We start from the raw sequence: 15,700 nt of genomic DNA, 5'->3' as shown, positions 1-15,700 counted from the left end.
GCTTCGTCGTGACAGTTTCCAATTTAGTTTCATTGAAAATATATATTTACAAAATGAAATCACAGTTCAAATACATCATTATTTGAACGAAATAGTGTATGTATTTTCCAACAAATAATTTGTTTAATTTCATACTTCGTCCCCTTTTTGGGTATGCTTAATTGGTGTTCAAGGAAAGAACCGCGGAATAACCCACGAAATGTAAATGAGCCTTATCTGCTTTATAGAATACCTATCCTTTAGTAGGAGCTGCTTTGGTCGAAGTACTCATATATCTCCACACACATCTATTTCATTTTTGAATTTAAGTCAAAAGCTAAAGCTTAGCCATACCGCTAAATTGTATTTAAATTATTATGTTTTAATGGCATTTCAAAAAGGGAAAGTATTTACATTTCTAAGCTCATATATTTTATAAGCTTCAGAGCCCCAAAGGCAACGAACATCTTTACTTTTTCTCCACATAAAGTGACCATATATCTTATGTACATACATATGTATGTAGTACTGTGTCCTAAATGTTATCAGGTCTCGAGTGGCACATCCGTAAAATATATACCAATACACAACATTTTTAAAAGGAGCAGCAGAAAGATAAAGAAAATTATAGATACTATCAAAACTGTCACTATTGATGGAAGCGTCTAGGGATGGTTTAACGTTCAATAATTTAACGTCAAATAAGTAAATAATGATGATTTTTCTACTATTGAAATCGTAAGACCTCATTTGTAAATGTCCCATCAAAAAAGAGATACGCTAAAAAAAACTATTCAAAAATACCATATATAAAGCCATAGAAATAGCGTAACCTAATCCAAATAACGCTTTTAAATCTGCCAGAAAATATCTGAGATTCACAATAAGTTTTGGATTTGTATTTTCAAATACAAACACTCAAATACTTATAAGTGTTCTCTATTTGTTTGATATAGGCTGAATAATTTGAGTTTATTTCTTAATGAAATACATACATCAATAGCAGTTTTTTTTTAAATTTATATAATTATGAATATGTATGTAGATATGTTTACATATACACATTTATATTTGTATGCCTGTGTAGATGAGCAGTTGAAGCATACAAAAACATTTCGTAAGGTTTCACTCCAATATTTTTCTGGTTTTGTTGACAAGTGTTGCTGTAATTTCTTACATGTTTACATATTTATATGTACATACTTCCAGATTCCGAGAAACAAAGCTATCAGTCGTTAAATAATACTAAAATTATTGCACCTCCAACTGTTCGAATTATCAAAAAGAGAAACACGGCAAACAAAAAGGAAAGAAGGCGTACCCAAAGTATTAATAATGCATTTTCTTGTTTACGCGACAAAATACCAAATGTTCCTTCAGATACAAAACTATCCAAGGTAAATATTAAGAAGTGAAATAATTAAAATTGACATCCACTCAAAAGCGAGCCAAAGCTTATATTTTTCTATGATTTTCTTAAGTTTGTTGTTTAAGATAATGCCAAATGCTTATCGCCCACACTACGGCACCCTAAAAATGTACAGGTTTTTTCTGAACGAAAAGTATTTGGTTCACGCTTTCACCGATGTCAGTCAGAACTGCAATATGAAATATTTTAATCACATGAACATAGGCGCTATGAATTGTCACCAATGAAATGCCGGCGTTAAAAGCAAAACAAATATAAACGCATTCCCCTGAAGTTTTTCTGTGGGAAAGAGGTGTATAATTGCTCAGTTAGCGGTATATACAAGTCCCAACAACAGATTAGAAAATGGTTAAGATCATATCGAACGGAGACTCTGAGATCTGAAAATAACCCCGGGCGATGCCTCTTCAGGCAGAGCAATCCGCCAAATTCAGCCTTGATTAAAAACAAAACTCTATGTATTTTTGACAACTCTAAACTCAAAACTCTCCTAACCTTTAATTACTAAATTAAACATATATATGAACTTAGCTATGTATATTACCATCTTGCCAGGGTTAAAGACCTTGTGGCAGTGGGAAGACTGCAATCACAAAGTTTTCGATACACATTTTGTATCAAAACAATTAATTGTATACACCATGTTACTTAAGTACATGCATGAATATAACAAATTACAATAACATATCTATATATGTACTCCGTATACACACCTAAATTGCAACTAAACTAAAAGTAAAAGGTGTTTAGTCACTTTTATTGCTAGAAGTAGTTTTTTTTTGTCAAATCGCTGTTTTATCCAAACATAACTAGAAAGCAATGTAAATACGTATGTGTATAAGCATTTTCTACACACATTTTGTGAGAGTGAGCCTAATAAGAAACGGAAAAATTGTTTATAAAATGAAGCCATTTCCATATATACTAAAGTATGTACTATACATAGGAGAGCGCTGAAATACATGCCAGCGTGTGTTACAATCTTCTTCACAAAGGAGCAGGGTTTTTGTTTCTTTTAAACACGAACCAACAATCTTTTGTTTTGCGCCTTTTCTATTATATAAACATAACACCTCTCGAACATGCACGACACCGACGGATTTTTAGCCCAATTTTAAGCAAGTGTATGCTTTAAATTTCTCTAGCTCTTATAAACAAAGATATCTAAATGTGCCCACAATTGTATTGTAGGTAATTTTAAATCACAATACCTTTTTAGCAAAGGTACGTATGTATATATGCTAATATGTATGTTGTTCCGTTTTCCTATTTTAGATAAAAACATTAAGATTGGCAATTTTGTACATCAATTATTTGGTAGATGTACTTGATGGCGATTTGGATCCGAAAAGTGGATTTCGCGCAGAACTTAAAAATTTGCATCGCAAAACCTGTGCGGGAAGGAAGCATGCCTTGGAAAATGAAATAAATGTTCGTATTTTTATATACTATGTATACTATGTATATGTTAATCGTGCATGGCTTTAATTTCGATTTAGTTGAGGGGGTATTTTAAATCAAATTTAACTTGATAGCATGGCATCGATATCGCTGCTGGGTTAAGAAAATTTGCCTGTGATATTATTATATGAATATAATTCGAAATGAGCATCAATTTAGCTTTTGCTTCCCCCTAACCACTACTTTGGTGCATGTACATTAAAATGTTGCCACATTGCCAATTAACTAAATGTTTTTTGTCTTTGTTAGGGGAGAAAAGGCATGGATTATCAATTAAAGTGGCGAGTGTCTGCGGTAATTCATGGTCATGCTACATCACAAAATAATAAACTGTATTTGTGGTTACTTACATACATACATAGCAAATGTCTGTATCTATTCATACTACAAGCATACATATATTTATGTATCGTTTATGGACTCAGCCAGCTGCACTTTTGGATACATTTTCAAATCTGTATGTTCTTAAATATATTCGTTCATTCACACAAATGAACATACAGATATACATATACATACATACAACAAGTACAATACAAATATTGCGCACAATAGTCCAAACAACGCAGCTGTATATGTATGTATGTACATTGTCTGTATGTATGCTTAGAGTCAAGTGTTTTCGCTTGTCTTGTTTATCTCTTTGTAAAGCCGCCCCAATTTTATGCGGTATCAATGTATGTTTTCATAAATAGAATTAAAGCCAAAACCCACCACTAACTCGTGCATTGTTGTTACAGAACATTTACATAGCTGCGAAGGGGCGTACAGGATGGCCTCAAGATGTTTGGGCATCAGAGCTTATACCGGACCAGAATTAAGCAATTATATAAATATGCAAACTTGTTGCAGATACTTGGATCCCAAAAATATATATGTAATTTATCTTGTTTGTCAACAGAAAATATTTTAAAAATCATACACAACCAATTACTTATTGTAACCAACGAAAGTCTCGCCTATCACCTTTCAGTCTAATTTTACTCAAAATAGTTTTTAAAAAACTATTCACTTAAACTTATATAGAGCTGTATGTATCATTGATGTAAATGAAAGCAAAATTAGTCACCATGATACAGTATCTTCTTGGAAATAGTTGGTAAATTAAAACGTAGTCCTACTTTATAATATTTATTGGTATTATCACTACTTCTACGGAAACTAACATAAATAAACTGTATAGCGAGTATAAATATATGAATATATTTGGTTAAATTAATAAATAACCTGCCACATTTCCTTATGTAATCGGTAAACCGAAAAAAAGTTTTATAAAAATTCAAATTTATTCATATAAAATAAATTGTTTTCATGTTGTTTTAATGAAGATAAGTATGTATGCATCATTCATTTGCTAACTACCTGGCACAAATCAATTTCTAAGGCATTCACATCCATGTATCCATGTATATCATACTTATTTCTAAGGATATACAAAGTATATCCGTATATCCGTGATTCATATATTAATGTACATATAATACTACAAGGGCGTAGGCAGCTTTTACCAAAGGGGGGGCGAAAAAATTAAAATTTTGATTAAATAATGCACGATTCATTTAAAAAATAGCTTATGCATATGTATGTTTACATACCGACATAAAAGATGGCGCACCCTGTATGTATGTATGTAGGCGTTAATACGGTCAGACAGACAGGGCTACATTGACTATATTGTCATGCTGATTAAGAATATACCTACATACATACGTTACTTTGGGGGTCGGCGACCCTGCCGGTTTCTGCCTGTTACATTTTCACTCTGCACAAACTTAACATACTCTTGTACCTTTCAGGTACAGAGATTAAAAATGTGCTGGTAAAGAAATAAAATACACCGATAATTGGCTCAATCAGTTTCGGATTTACCCACTTGTTTTAAAATACCTGCGTACAGCTGGTAAATATTCGATACCGCGATTATTTAATACGGCAGTCCAAATTTACACAAGAAATATCGAGTGAGTTTTGTTGTCAAAAAGTGTACAGACCAAATGCTCTAACCAGTTTTTCCTCAATTTTGTCATTTTGTGCGATTGCAAGCCATGACTTTGCAATCGATAAATGACTATTACTGTAGTTTCTATCAATTCGTGGATGGCTTTGTATGTTTTATATATTCAAAAAATACATGTGAAGCAAAAAAGGTGGGGGCTATTTCTTAAAAATAATTACTTATAATACACAATGCAATTAGGTTTAAGGCTTAGGTGTCACAAACAATAAAATTTCATAAGACTGTTTCACATCTGATAATTATTATTGATTGTTTCTTCATACAAATAAAGATCGAATAACTATTTTATTGATTGTTACCCTTTACAAATAACTAAACATCCATCAGCCCTCATTGAGATTTACATAATGCTATTAGTGGAAACATTGTAAAATCGTTTCTACAAACATTCAAATAAAATGAATGAATTTTAAGATATCGATATTTTGTAGCTTATTACTTTTTCCCACCGCTAGTATGACTTTGAACTTTTGTATAGAAGGTAGTATTTAGTTTTCAATCTTGGTATGCCGAATTTTAAAGGTTTGTTTCTAAATATTACATTTTCAACGTAAATAAAGCTGTTTATTTTGATTACAGTAAAAGTAAAATGGGGCCGCGAAGTTTATCCGGACATCGATGTGAATACGGATGAAAATCCAATATTATTTAAAGCGCAACTATTTGCGCTCACAGGGGTTGAGCCGGAGCGCCAAAAAATTATGTGTAAAGGCGGTATATTGAAGGATGAGGAGTGGAATTTAGAGCTTAAAAATGTATGTTTCTAAAGCTTTAATTTTAAAGGCTTAAGATGTAGTAATCCATTTGGTTGCAGGGGGCTATAGTTTTGATGTTGGGTAGTAAGGAAAAAGTGCCGGAAGTGCCTACAATGCCAGTCAAATTCATTGAGGATATGAACGAGATGGAAGCTTCTGCTGCAGTAAGTGAATACAAAACTAAAGCGCTTCGAAAACTCAACTAGATTAAACGGACAATTTTTAGATGCAAATGCCAGCGGGGTTAACAAATCTTGGAAACACGTGCTATATGAACGCTACTGTCCAATGTTTAAGGGCGGTTCCTGAGCTTCGAAAAGCACTGGATAACTTTCGGGATGACGGATCTGCCTCTGCGTCGTCAGCTCTTGCTATCTCCTCTGCAATGAGAATCATATTCGCTCAAATGGAAAAGGGTACTTGTATTACGCCAATTGTCCTGTTGCAGGCCTTACATCGAGCATCACCACAATTTGCTCAGACAGGAGAGAATGGCACATATAGACAACAGGATGCCAACGAGTGTTGGTCAGAGATTTTGAAAATGTTGCAGCAAAAACTGCAGCCACTGACCCCTTTAAACAATGTTACTCAGAAAGCTTCGCACAGGTATGTATTATAATATTCAAATCCACTTTTAATGCTGTTTTTGTTGCACGTTTGTTTAAAGTTCTTTTATTCAACAATTTTTTGGCGGAACATTTGAAGTAAAAATGTGTTCGGACGAAGCACCTGATGAAGAGGCCACCGTCACATCAGAGCCATTTTTGCAGCTCAGCTGTTTTATATCAACAGAAGTTAAGTATATGCAAAGTGGCTTGAAATCGGTATGTAAAATGACCTATTATTTTGAATTAATAAACATATATATTGTAATCTTAGAAAATGAAGGAACAGTTGGTAAAGAATTCTAAAACTTTAGGACGAGATGCACAATATACCAGAACTGTGAGAAATTGTAACTTGTATTTTGTAATTTCATTTAAATATTTCTTTATTTCAGTATCTAGTCAGTAGACTTCCCGCTTATCTAACAGTTCAATTTGTGCGTTTTCAATTCAAAGGGAAGGAAGGTATTAATGCTAAAGTTTTGAAAGATATTAAGTTTCCAATTGATTTTGATGCCTTTGAATTGTGTACGCCTGAGTTGCAAAAGAAGTTGTGCCCAATGCGTGAAAAGTTCAAAGAATTTGAAGATAAAAAAATGGACGTTGATACGAAATTAAATAAAATAACTACTTATGAGGAAGTCAAGGATGAAAACGCTGATAAATATGAACAATTCTGGTTTGATGATGATATGGGAAGCAACAATTCTGGCTACTATACTCTGAAAGCTGTGTTGACCCACAAGGGTCGGTCAAGTTCGTCCGGGCATTATGTTGCTTGGGTACGGTCCAATGGTGATGTATGGTTTAAATTTGACGACGACGATGTGACATCTGTAACTACTGATGAAATTCTACGACTTTCTGGTGGTGGAGATTGGCATTGTGCTTACGTCCTGCTTTATGGACCTAAACAATTGGAAAAGCCCTACGAAAAAATGTAGTTCTTTACGAAATGTTTATACAATTATAAAAATTATGTAATACACACACACATACATATGTACCACTTTGGCGTAAAATTGATTATTTCATCCAATTTTTAAGGGGCTTTCTTTGAGATAACTTTAGGTCGAGTTGGTCAGCGACCCGAGAAAGCAAAAACATTGTTCAATAACAAAAAAAAGAAAAATATTCCAATTAAATTGGGCTTATAACTTGATCTTTAACAGTTATTTGATCTATTCCGATATGGTCCAAACGGATGTTTATATTGTAACAATTTATTAAACCAAATATAAAATTAAATAGAGATCGTTTCAAAAACCAACAGTTATTACAAAATAACCCGATAGTTTCTATGGACGCTTTAAAGTATAACACAAGCTGATCTAGACATGTTGGTCTTTTTATTATAAATTAGTATTAATATATTTAATGGGTTATATTTCAGAAACTAAAAGTAAAATACCTATGTATTTATGCTCGTATTTATCAATTCAAGGGAACCAAATGCGACGCTGCTTAGTTACAACCTAAATCAACACCATCCACTATTATCCTAAACGCTTTTTCTGGAATGTATTCATATTAATATTAGCCGGCGTTTTTGAATATTCTATTTCACTGTTTTTCTACAACAAAACTCACCAGTAGAAGACATTTTCGTATTTGACATTTTTATTTATTTTAAACAAATTATATTTGACCGCAGTTTCTACCCACTAGCGGTTTGATTTTTCCAAAAAACCCACTTCTAAATGCTCACATCCTTCATAGAAGGAATTATGTGTCTAAATTGAACATTCTAGCTTATAAGGTTGTGTATTTATCAGTCAGTCAGTTAGTCATTCAGTACAATCAATACTATAGATATACAGATTATGTTAATCAACTAAAATGAATAATATAAAGATACCTTTTAATAGAATATATTTTTGTATTAAAATACATATTTACGTACTCGGCTATGAAAATATAGCAAGGACGATTTTCGTCACTTAATTATAAGGTCCTAATTCAGTTAGGATACAATATGTCGTAATGACCTGGTCTATAAATAAGATAAACTTTTGGCTCCGAACCTTCAGGGAAATCGTGCGCCTTAACGGTACTACCTTCGCCTCTGTCCAGATATTCAACACGTACTCCTGCCCCTATAGCTGTACATAATGCTATAATGTGGATGTGGTCCGATTCCTTATACATAGGTTCAACTTCTTGGTGACGGAACTCTTCTATAGTAAAGCTTCCTTCAATAAAGTTTTGATAAAATTCCGCCTCTTCTTGTAGTTTTCCCGACGTTATAAGGCGCAGGTAAACCACCACATAATCAGAATAACCCTGCTCATTAAATATTTGGTGTAGCTCATTTTGAAGCTTTTCAGATCCTTCAGCTCCAGTACAATCTGGATCTACGCGCTTAATAACTTCCATAAACTATTTTAAAACAAAATAAATATAATCTTGATTAATATAAAATGACGGGACGGACTTACAGTTTCATGAAAATCTTCCAACGTGAACCTCGGAAAACCAAGCTCTACAAGTTTATCTTTAGATGATTCCGCTAGTTTTCGAAACTCTTGATAAGCAGTATAATTCGTAATCAAATATTCCAAATATGAATATGCAAAGGCTCTAAAGAAGCAATTGCCGTCGGGACGAGTGCGTCTGATGAACTTATACTTCTTCAAAAGATCTTGAATCTTAGCGCTAAACACGTCGTCGCCCATATATTCTGTTCTTAAACATGATAGGGATATTTTTTCACTGACCAAAGGTGTCGAATCACAAACCTAAAGCAATGGTAATTTGTAATGATATATGTATGTATGTATGTATATACATATGTATGTAAGTCAGCGAATTATTAAAATGAAACTCATACGCACCTCTTTTTCTATTTCACGTTGCTGTTTCATGATTTCCTCATCTTTCGGTTCCATTTTTCAAATATTATACTCTGATTTATGAAGCTTGCCTAAACGTACCAAATGGGTTAAATTTAAAAACTGTGTTTCAGAGACCTTTATCTCACATGTATGCATAGAACGTAAACCCAACTCATTAGAGGTGCAAAAATATCGATAACACCCAAGATACTATCGATGGGTTTCTTTCCATTAACTGCATTTCTCCACAACATCTTAGTGGTATTCCTGCAAAGTTGCATATTTGTAATTTAACAATTTAAATTAGCCACAAATTAAAAAACCCAAATATAAATTGTAAAGCATTCACGTATCCAAATATGGTTTTTGTGTATAGTCGGTAAATGTATAAGACTAGAAATTTTATAAATTATTGATGATATGAAACCATTAATCCCTATTTGGTGCTTGTGTTATAATGGAGTAAATAACGGATTCGTTTCACGCTGCAAGTATGTACTATTCCTCCACTGATGTAGATTTGGAATACCATTAGTATTTATGAAAATTGGTGTCCTTACAAACTTTTAAAATTAATTTTTATTAAACTCATTTCAGAATTTTGCATAATTAATCAATTTTATTAACTTAGTATAAAGCTGTAACGGCAATAAATAAATAACATTACGAGGCCCAATGCGATTCATGCAGAACACAGGAATTCAACTGATCCCTTTTTTACAAAGCTGTCGCGTTATAATGTTACCGATTCCAAATCGGCGTATAGGAGCGATGAGGTGCACCACTCCGCAGCTAACGTATTTACTTCTTATGTGTGACTATTCCACTGATTTGACGTGTCCTCAATGAAAGATTGCAGCAACAGGCAGTTTTCACAAAACTTCTATGCTTTCTATGGGTAAATAATTCCCCGGTGCATTTTCAAAGCTTTTAAAGTTGTAGAGTGCATCGAAAAGACGACATAGAAGTTTGTTTTGAATGACTTCTCTTCTGTGACCCAAGAAAGTACGAATAACGTTAAGACCACATATGTATGTATGTATTGTATTAGACTATTAATAAAATTAACGAAAAAGCTGTTTTACTCAAAATTTAAGATAGTTGAAAACCAACATTATTATTTCTATCCGTTGAGGAGACCCGCGAACTGAGGGACATTATTGTAACACGCTGCAGGCGAATAACTCCAATGCCATTTGGGACACTATCTAAGAGCTCCCGCTGAAATGCATTGGAAATAATGAGCTGCGCTATGTTTCAGTTTTTTCAACACACGTGTGCGGAGCCCAGTCATTACCGCAGTAACAGACAATTGTAAGCATCTCTCAATTCATTTTCAAACGCATCTGAACTGGTCTCCCGTCCCTGCTTAAGTTGGCCTTACAAATTATCCTTAGCCTCCGGGAGGGTAAACTTGCAACAGAATAATAACAAGATGTCGTATAATATCGTATAATTAAAACATACATATATATGTATTTTTCGCTTTTTTTTACATGTGCCGCTACAGCTGTCCGCGTCTTTTATATATACATATGAATATATAAAGTTAACGACGTGGCAACCATTATGTGCTATGATATACATATATCTATAACATATGGTAATGGAAAAGTATTTTTAAAATGTTTGCACTTAAAAACGCACTACTGAAACAGAAATCTGTACTGGCAAGTAAAATATCGCTAAATTAAAAAAAATGAATAAAAAGAAAAGGTATTGAGCGGTTTCGAAAAATAGTATTCAATAATATGTAGTCAACGAAATCAGAACCAATGTTTTCATTTCTAAGGAATTACCAAACATGCAAGAGCGCTAAAATCATCATACTTTTTTTTATGTACAATCGAAGCTCTTAGTAGATAACCACAATAACGAGATTTTACTGCCCTTACACAAATCCTGACGCGCATTAATCAAAGTTTAAATGCAATGCGAAAAACCTACATTGCCGGCAATAAAATAATAGCTATCGTGTTATCTGAATTTCATTGTATCGTAAAATATTATATAATTAATAACCGTGACAACAGATAGGTAATATAAAATCAGATATATATAAATATATAATATATATATATATATATATATATATATATATATATATATATATATATATATATATATATATATATATATATATATACATATATAAATATATATATCATTAAAATAGAGAATACATTTACGTGAATATGAATGTTTCCTTTTGAAAATAAAACTACTTACATATAATTATTACATATTTTATAATATGGCTATTGTGATTTTCAACGACTTCAAATCCTCAAATATTCATAAAAATCTAAAGCAAATCTTAAAATATAACCTCTCCTCCATGGTCGCGAAGGGCAGGAGTAAATTTGATTAAACGGTTATGTACAATTGCTATTGGAAATTAATTTTCCATACATTTTAAAATACTAAGATATCGGATTGAGAGCCGGGCAACGCATTAGAACTGGTGTTGCTGGTGTGTACTGCGCAACGACGTTGCCTGAAGGTTTGGTTGCGAGTGACAACGCCTGAAAAAATTGGTTAACAGCTGATGCTCGAGCCCATAGGTCGATGAGTACTTTTTAGAGTCTTGCCTAATTTGAGTTGTTATGGAAGATAGGGGCGATTTTGGGCCGCTGCAATGTGCATGCTATTGTGGGTGTTGAGAGTGTCCGAGGTGGTGTTGTTGCTGCTGCAAGTGCGGTGGCAATGTGTTACTGCTCTGGCTAGCTGGCAAAGAAATGTTACTTATGACCTGCGGCTGTATAATTTGTGCAGGTTGATTGTGGTAAGAGCTAGCAACTCCTGCTGGCGGCTGCGGTATCATGTGATGTTGAACATTTAGTTTTGGTCCATCTTCCGCTTTTTCTTCTTCCCGCCGTTTTAAGCATGCAGCCTTTGGATTTAGGTTTCTTTCACGCACCTGCTGCTCTAGGGTCATAATTACCTCAACAGCCATATTAAGGATGCCCAATTTAGTTTGGGGTTTATCCGATTTTAGATGGGTCATGCACATACGACCCAGTTCTTTCAACGCTTCATTAATATCACGAATTCGAATGCGTTCACGGGCGTTGTTAGCCTGGCGTCGTTCCTTTTCACGAATCGCTTTAACCGCTGGTTCGGCATCATCATCGTCATCTGCAGAGGAGCAATAGCGGCGTGGTCGTTTTACAGCCTTGGCGCCCTGCGGTAGTTGTTGCAGTTGGTTGGCATTTGAAGATTCTACTGAGCTTGTGGGTTTTGTATCTGCATTATCTAAGTTAGCCAGTGATGAAGTTGTGGATATCCCTGCTGGTGCAACACCACTGACAGTCGTGTGATCTTTCCGTTTCTTAGTTTGCTTTACTGAAGTTGTTGAAGTAGATGCATTTCGTTCCATTTTTATAGTCGGCAAACCTGCATTACCGACTGCTTGGACAGGGGTACCAGATGTACCCATTGATAGAACGTCATGCGCAAGTGTATTAGATGACGTTGCCACAGGTGCCGCACTGCTTCCTGCAGAACTTATTAAATTTGATGAAGGCGAATTCGGCACAAAGGAAGATAACGTGTCAATATTGTCCATTGATGTGAGAGATGAGTTAACGTTTGCCAATATTTCTGGCTCACAATGATTTCTAAGCACATTCAGAGCATCATCTAAGCGTTCCTCCATGCGAGTTCCCTGATAAACAGAGGCCATAGCATGTAAACTAGATACAGGCACCAAATCGGTTGCGTAGTTTGAAGTGGCACTACCATTTAACACGCTTTGACCCCAACCTCCACCTGCAGAAACAGCTGCATCCCCAATTCCTGTTTGAGTTAACGGCGGTGGGGAATTAACGGGCGTTGAGGGGTTTGAGCTAAAGCTACTAATACTTTGATCAGTTGCACTAGTCGTCATGTACATTTGCTGGCGCAGTATTGTGGCCGAAGGATTACTAGATCCTGCCACTTTCACACCGGCGCCAACACTTATTCCACCAAAGGCATCCGTATTCTGCACAGCAGGACTCTGTTGCTGACTGTGATGGGAATGAGCATGAGGAAGCGTGGTATGGTTAAGAGAATGGTGACCATGCGGCCCAGCCGTCGATAGTGCATTATGCTGTGATTGTACTGTGGTTTGATTATGTCCTTGGGGTGGGTTATAAATAGCTGAAGAGTTCACCGTTGATGATGGCCCTTGGCCACCGATGCTCGGTAAATTGCCACCACTACCTCTGAATGAACTCATAGGTGGAAGAGACGTTGACACCGGACTTATCATGGCGACATGATTACTTTCGCTACTAAGTTGCATTCCAATATGCGTTCCAGGCGGCAGTCCATCAGCGGTATGAACTTGCTGGGGGTCCATAGCATGAGATGGTATTGGAGTGCTGTTTTGATACGTAGCTTGGCCCATGTAACTGGCGCCGCTTCCCATTTGCGATTGATACCATCCAGTGCTACCAGACGCAGCAGAATCAAAATACTGATCGACCGTTGATGTATTTGCAAATCGATTATTGTTGCCGTTTCCTTCATGAATGGAATTAAAATCAGTTGGATAAATTCCATTTTCTACCCCAAGACCTCCATATGATGAACTGTATCCGCCACTACGTTCAGTTCCTACTGCACCCGTAGTTTGTTTGTTTGCTATTTTATTGAAACAATTCTGAAACACTTCATACAAGTGCATCGGCTCATCATCACTGGTCGCCATATTTGCAGGACTTTATGCAGGTTAGATCTGCAACAAAAACATTTTATTGATTAATTTAAACACATACCAACTAAGACACTCATAAATTGTAAGAGTCAAAGATAACCATACATAAATTGAATTCAAAAAACTATTGTCATACGAGTAATAAATCTCTATTAATAGACGTATGTAAAACTTTACATTACCACATTACTGCCTTTAGCACCATATCTTCACTTGTTTCATAAGAAAAGCTGTGAAGGTATTCAGTATCGAATGTAATTATTGCTAATATGATAAACAATTTCCTAAGTTAGCTTTGGGGTCCGCGGGCTGGGTCCCGAAAAGAATAAGGAAGTGGCTAGGTGGTCTAAAATAAAGACAAAATAGATATACTTTCCGTAACCTGCACGATAGACAATCTAGTAAGTTATCTCAGTAACAATGATGGTAATGTAATAACTAAGTACGAATTGGCATAAGGAAGCGTTTGCACGTTCTTTCAAATGCTTCTTTTTAAAGAATATCGTTTGACAGCAGCTATGTTATAATAGTTCGATCGGACTAAGAGTTTGGTACAAATTGATGTAAATGTAACATAAAATATCAATATTGCATTTTTATTTGACTTTTTTTTTTACCAAATCGACCGATAGTGTTTCTAGAGCAATTCTGATCCGGCTACTTGCAGAAATAAGTCTCTGCAGTTCGTGACTTGAGCACAGTCTACAAAAAAAGACAGGCATTTCTATATCAAGAATAGCCAACTTTTTGAGGTCCACCACTCATGGGTTACCACTATCAAACTAAACACAATACAACTGCAATATTTATCAACCACTATTAAAAAAAGTATTTTTTTGTATATTATTCCCTCTTTTACCGATTATAAATAAAAAGCATAAATTGTATTAGTTTGTAAATACAAAGAAAAATAAGGGTACGTGCGTAGGGAAAAACATACATATGCATGTACATACATACATAGGTATATATATACACACATACATACTGTATGTACTTACTTCACAGAAAATAAGTGATTGAAATGCGAATTGTTTATGCTGTTGCTTTTTCCTTGTTGCTGACGATGGGGCACAACCTACAAAAATTGTATTAGTTGAAATAAATACATTCTAAACTGGCAATATAGTCGCATTATTACTAACCACTACTTTCTTTTAATCGCAAAAGGTGTGGATCATATCTAAATTGTTCGACCACGACAAGCACTATGCACTTATGTATGTATGTATGAATAATTTTCATTCAACTTCGATATAGGTATTTGAAGTTTGTTTTTTCACTCTGTCCGGTATTATTATTCATTGCCAATACGCGAACAGAACGTTCTTCACAACGTTGCACAAATTTTTAACATAAAAGTATTCGTTTAATATTGCTCTGGCTTCGTTCGTGTGACCATCGGGAACGCCATCTTTGTTCTGCTCGTGCGTCATACCAGTGCTGAGTTTTTGGATTGCTTTCGATAAATTCGATAGTATGTTTTTAAATTAAACGCACATTCCGTAAATACAAATAAAAAAAAAACGCCAAGAAAACTACCATTAATGAAAATACTTATTTTAAACAAAAAATATAAAATTAAGAACTGTGTAGTTATTGAATTGACTCGGATAATTCGAGGTCGTAGCACAAAGGCTGCACGAACTATACGATTTTCATTGTGGGTATTCCTGCATGTAGTACAATTGAGCATTTTTAGTGCTACCTTACTCGCATGGTACATAAAATAAATAAGTGGCAGCTCCATACATATGTATGTATGTGCCTTTTTGAGAACAATTCTGGTAGTTTCATTTATAAAAGGGACATAATTAATCAGTATAACTAGACTAATATATCTGTTTCTAATCCCAGTTTTAAAGCTGAGTTCAAGCGGTCCTTTGATCGTATCCGTTCAATCTTGACTTGACAG

General features: G+C 34.7%; 4 protein-coding genes across 4 annotated transcripts; 2 read left to right on the top strand and 2 right to left on the bottom strand.

Moving 5' to 3' along the window:
• Nucleotides 1-518: 518 nt before the first annotated feature.
• Nucleotides 519-3,920, top strand: LOC115631397 (heart- and neural crest derivatives-expressed protein 2). Its single transcript, XM_030528120.1, has 4 exons — nt 519-546; nt 1,189-1,376; nt 2,684-2,839; nt 3,610-3,920. The coding sequence occupies exons 1-4, from the start codon at nt 519-521 to the stop codon at nt 3,688-3,690; spliced, it is 453 nt and encodes a 150-aa protein (XP_030383980.1). The 3' UTR covers nt 3,691-3,920.
• Nucleotides 3,921-5,353: 1,433 nt separating this feature from the next.
• On the top strand, nt 5,354-7,271 carry LOC115630975 (ubiquitin carboxyl-terminal hydrolase 14). Its single transcript, XM_030527554.1, has 7 exons — nt 5,354-5,408; nt 5,466-5,641; nt 5,701-5,805; nt 5,868-6,250; nt 6,312-6,468; nt 6,524-6,589; nt 6,645-7,271. Exons 1-7 carry the CDS (start codon nt 5,393-5,395, stop codon nt 7,191-7,193), a joined length of 1,452 nt encoding a protein of 483 aa, XP_030383414.1. The 5' UTR covers nt 5,354-5,392; the 3' UTR covers nt 7,194-7,271.
• An 833-nt stretch (nt 7,272-8,104) lies between these two features.
• On the bottom strand, nt 8,105-9,238 carry LOC115630976 (ubiquitin thioesterase otubain-like). Its single transcript, XM_030527555.1, has 3 exons — nt 9,084-9,238; nt 8,688-8,987; nt 8,105-8,628 (listed from the first exon to the last, which is right to left on the bottom strand). Exons 1-3 carry the CDS (start codon nt 9,135-9,137, stop codon nt 8,209-8,211), a joined length of 774 nt encoding a protein of 257 aa, XP_030383415.1. The 5' UTR covers nt 9,138-9,238; the 3' UTR covers nt 8,105-8,208.
• Nucleotides 9,239-11,315: 2,077 nt separating this feature from the next.
• On the bottom strand, nt 11,316-15,162 carry LOC115631718 (protein daughterless). Its single transcript, XM_030528552.1, has 3 exons — nt 14,931-15,162; nt 14,787-14,863; nt 11,316-13,806 (listed from the first exon to the last, which is right to left on the bottom strand). The coding sequence occupies exon 3, from the start codon at nt 13,777-13,779 to the stop codon at nt 11,731-11,733; it is 2,049 nt and encodes a 682-aa protein (XP_030384412.1). The 5' UTR covers nt 13,780-13,806; nt 14,787-14,863; nt 14,931-15,162; the 3' UTR covers nt 11,316-11,730.
• Between the last annotated feature and the right edge of the window lie 538 nt (nt 15,163-15,700).

The sequence above is a fragment of the Scaptodrosophila lebanonensis genome, unplaced genomic scaffold, assembly GCF_003285725.1.
Source record: "Scaptodrosophila lebanonensis strain 11010-0011.00,11010-0021.00 unplaced genomic scaffold, SlebRS2 tig00001412-arrow-pilon, whole genome shotgun sequence".
Taxonomy (NCBI): Eukaryota; Metazoa; Arthropoda; class Insecta; order Diptera; family Drosophilidae; genus Scaptodrosophila; species Scaptodrosophila lebanonensis.
This window is presented reverse-complemented; position numbering and strand designations above follow the sequence as displayed.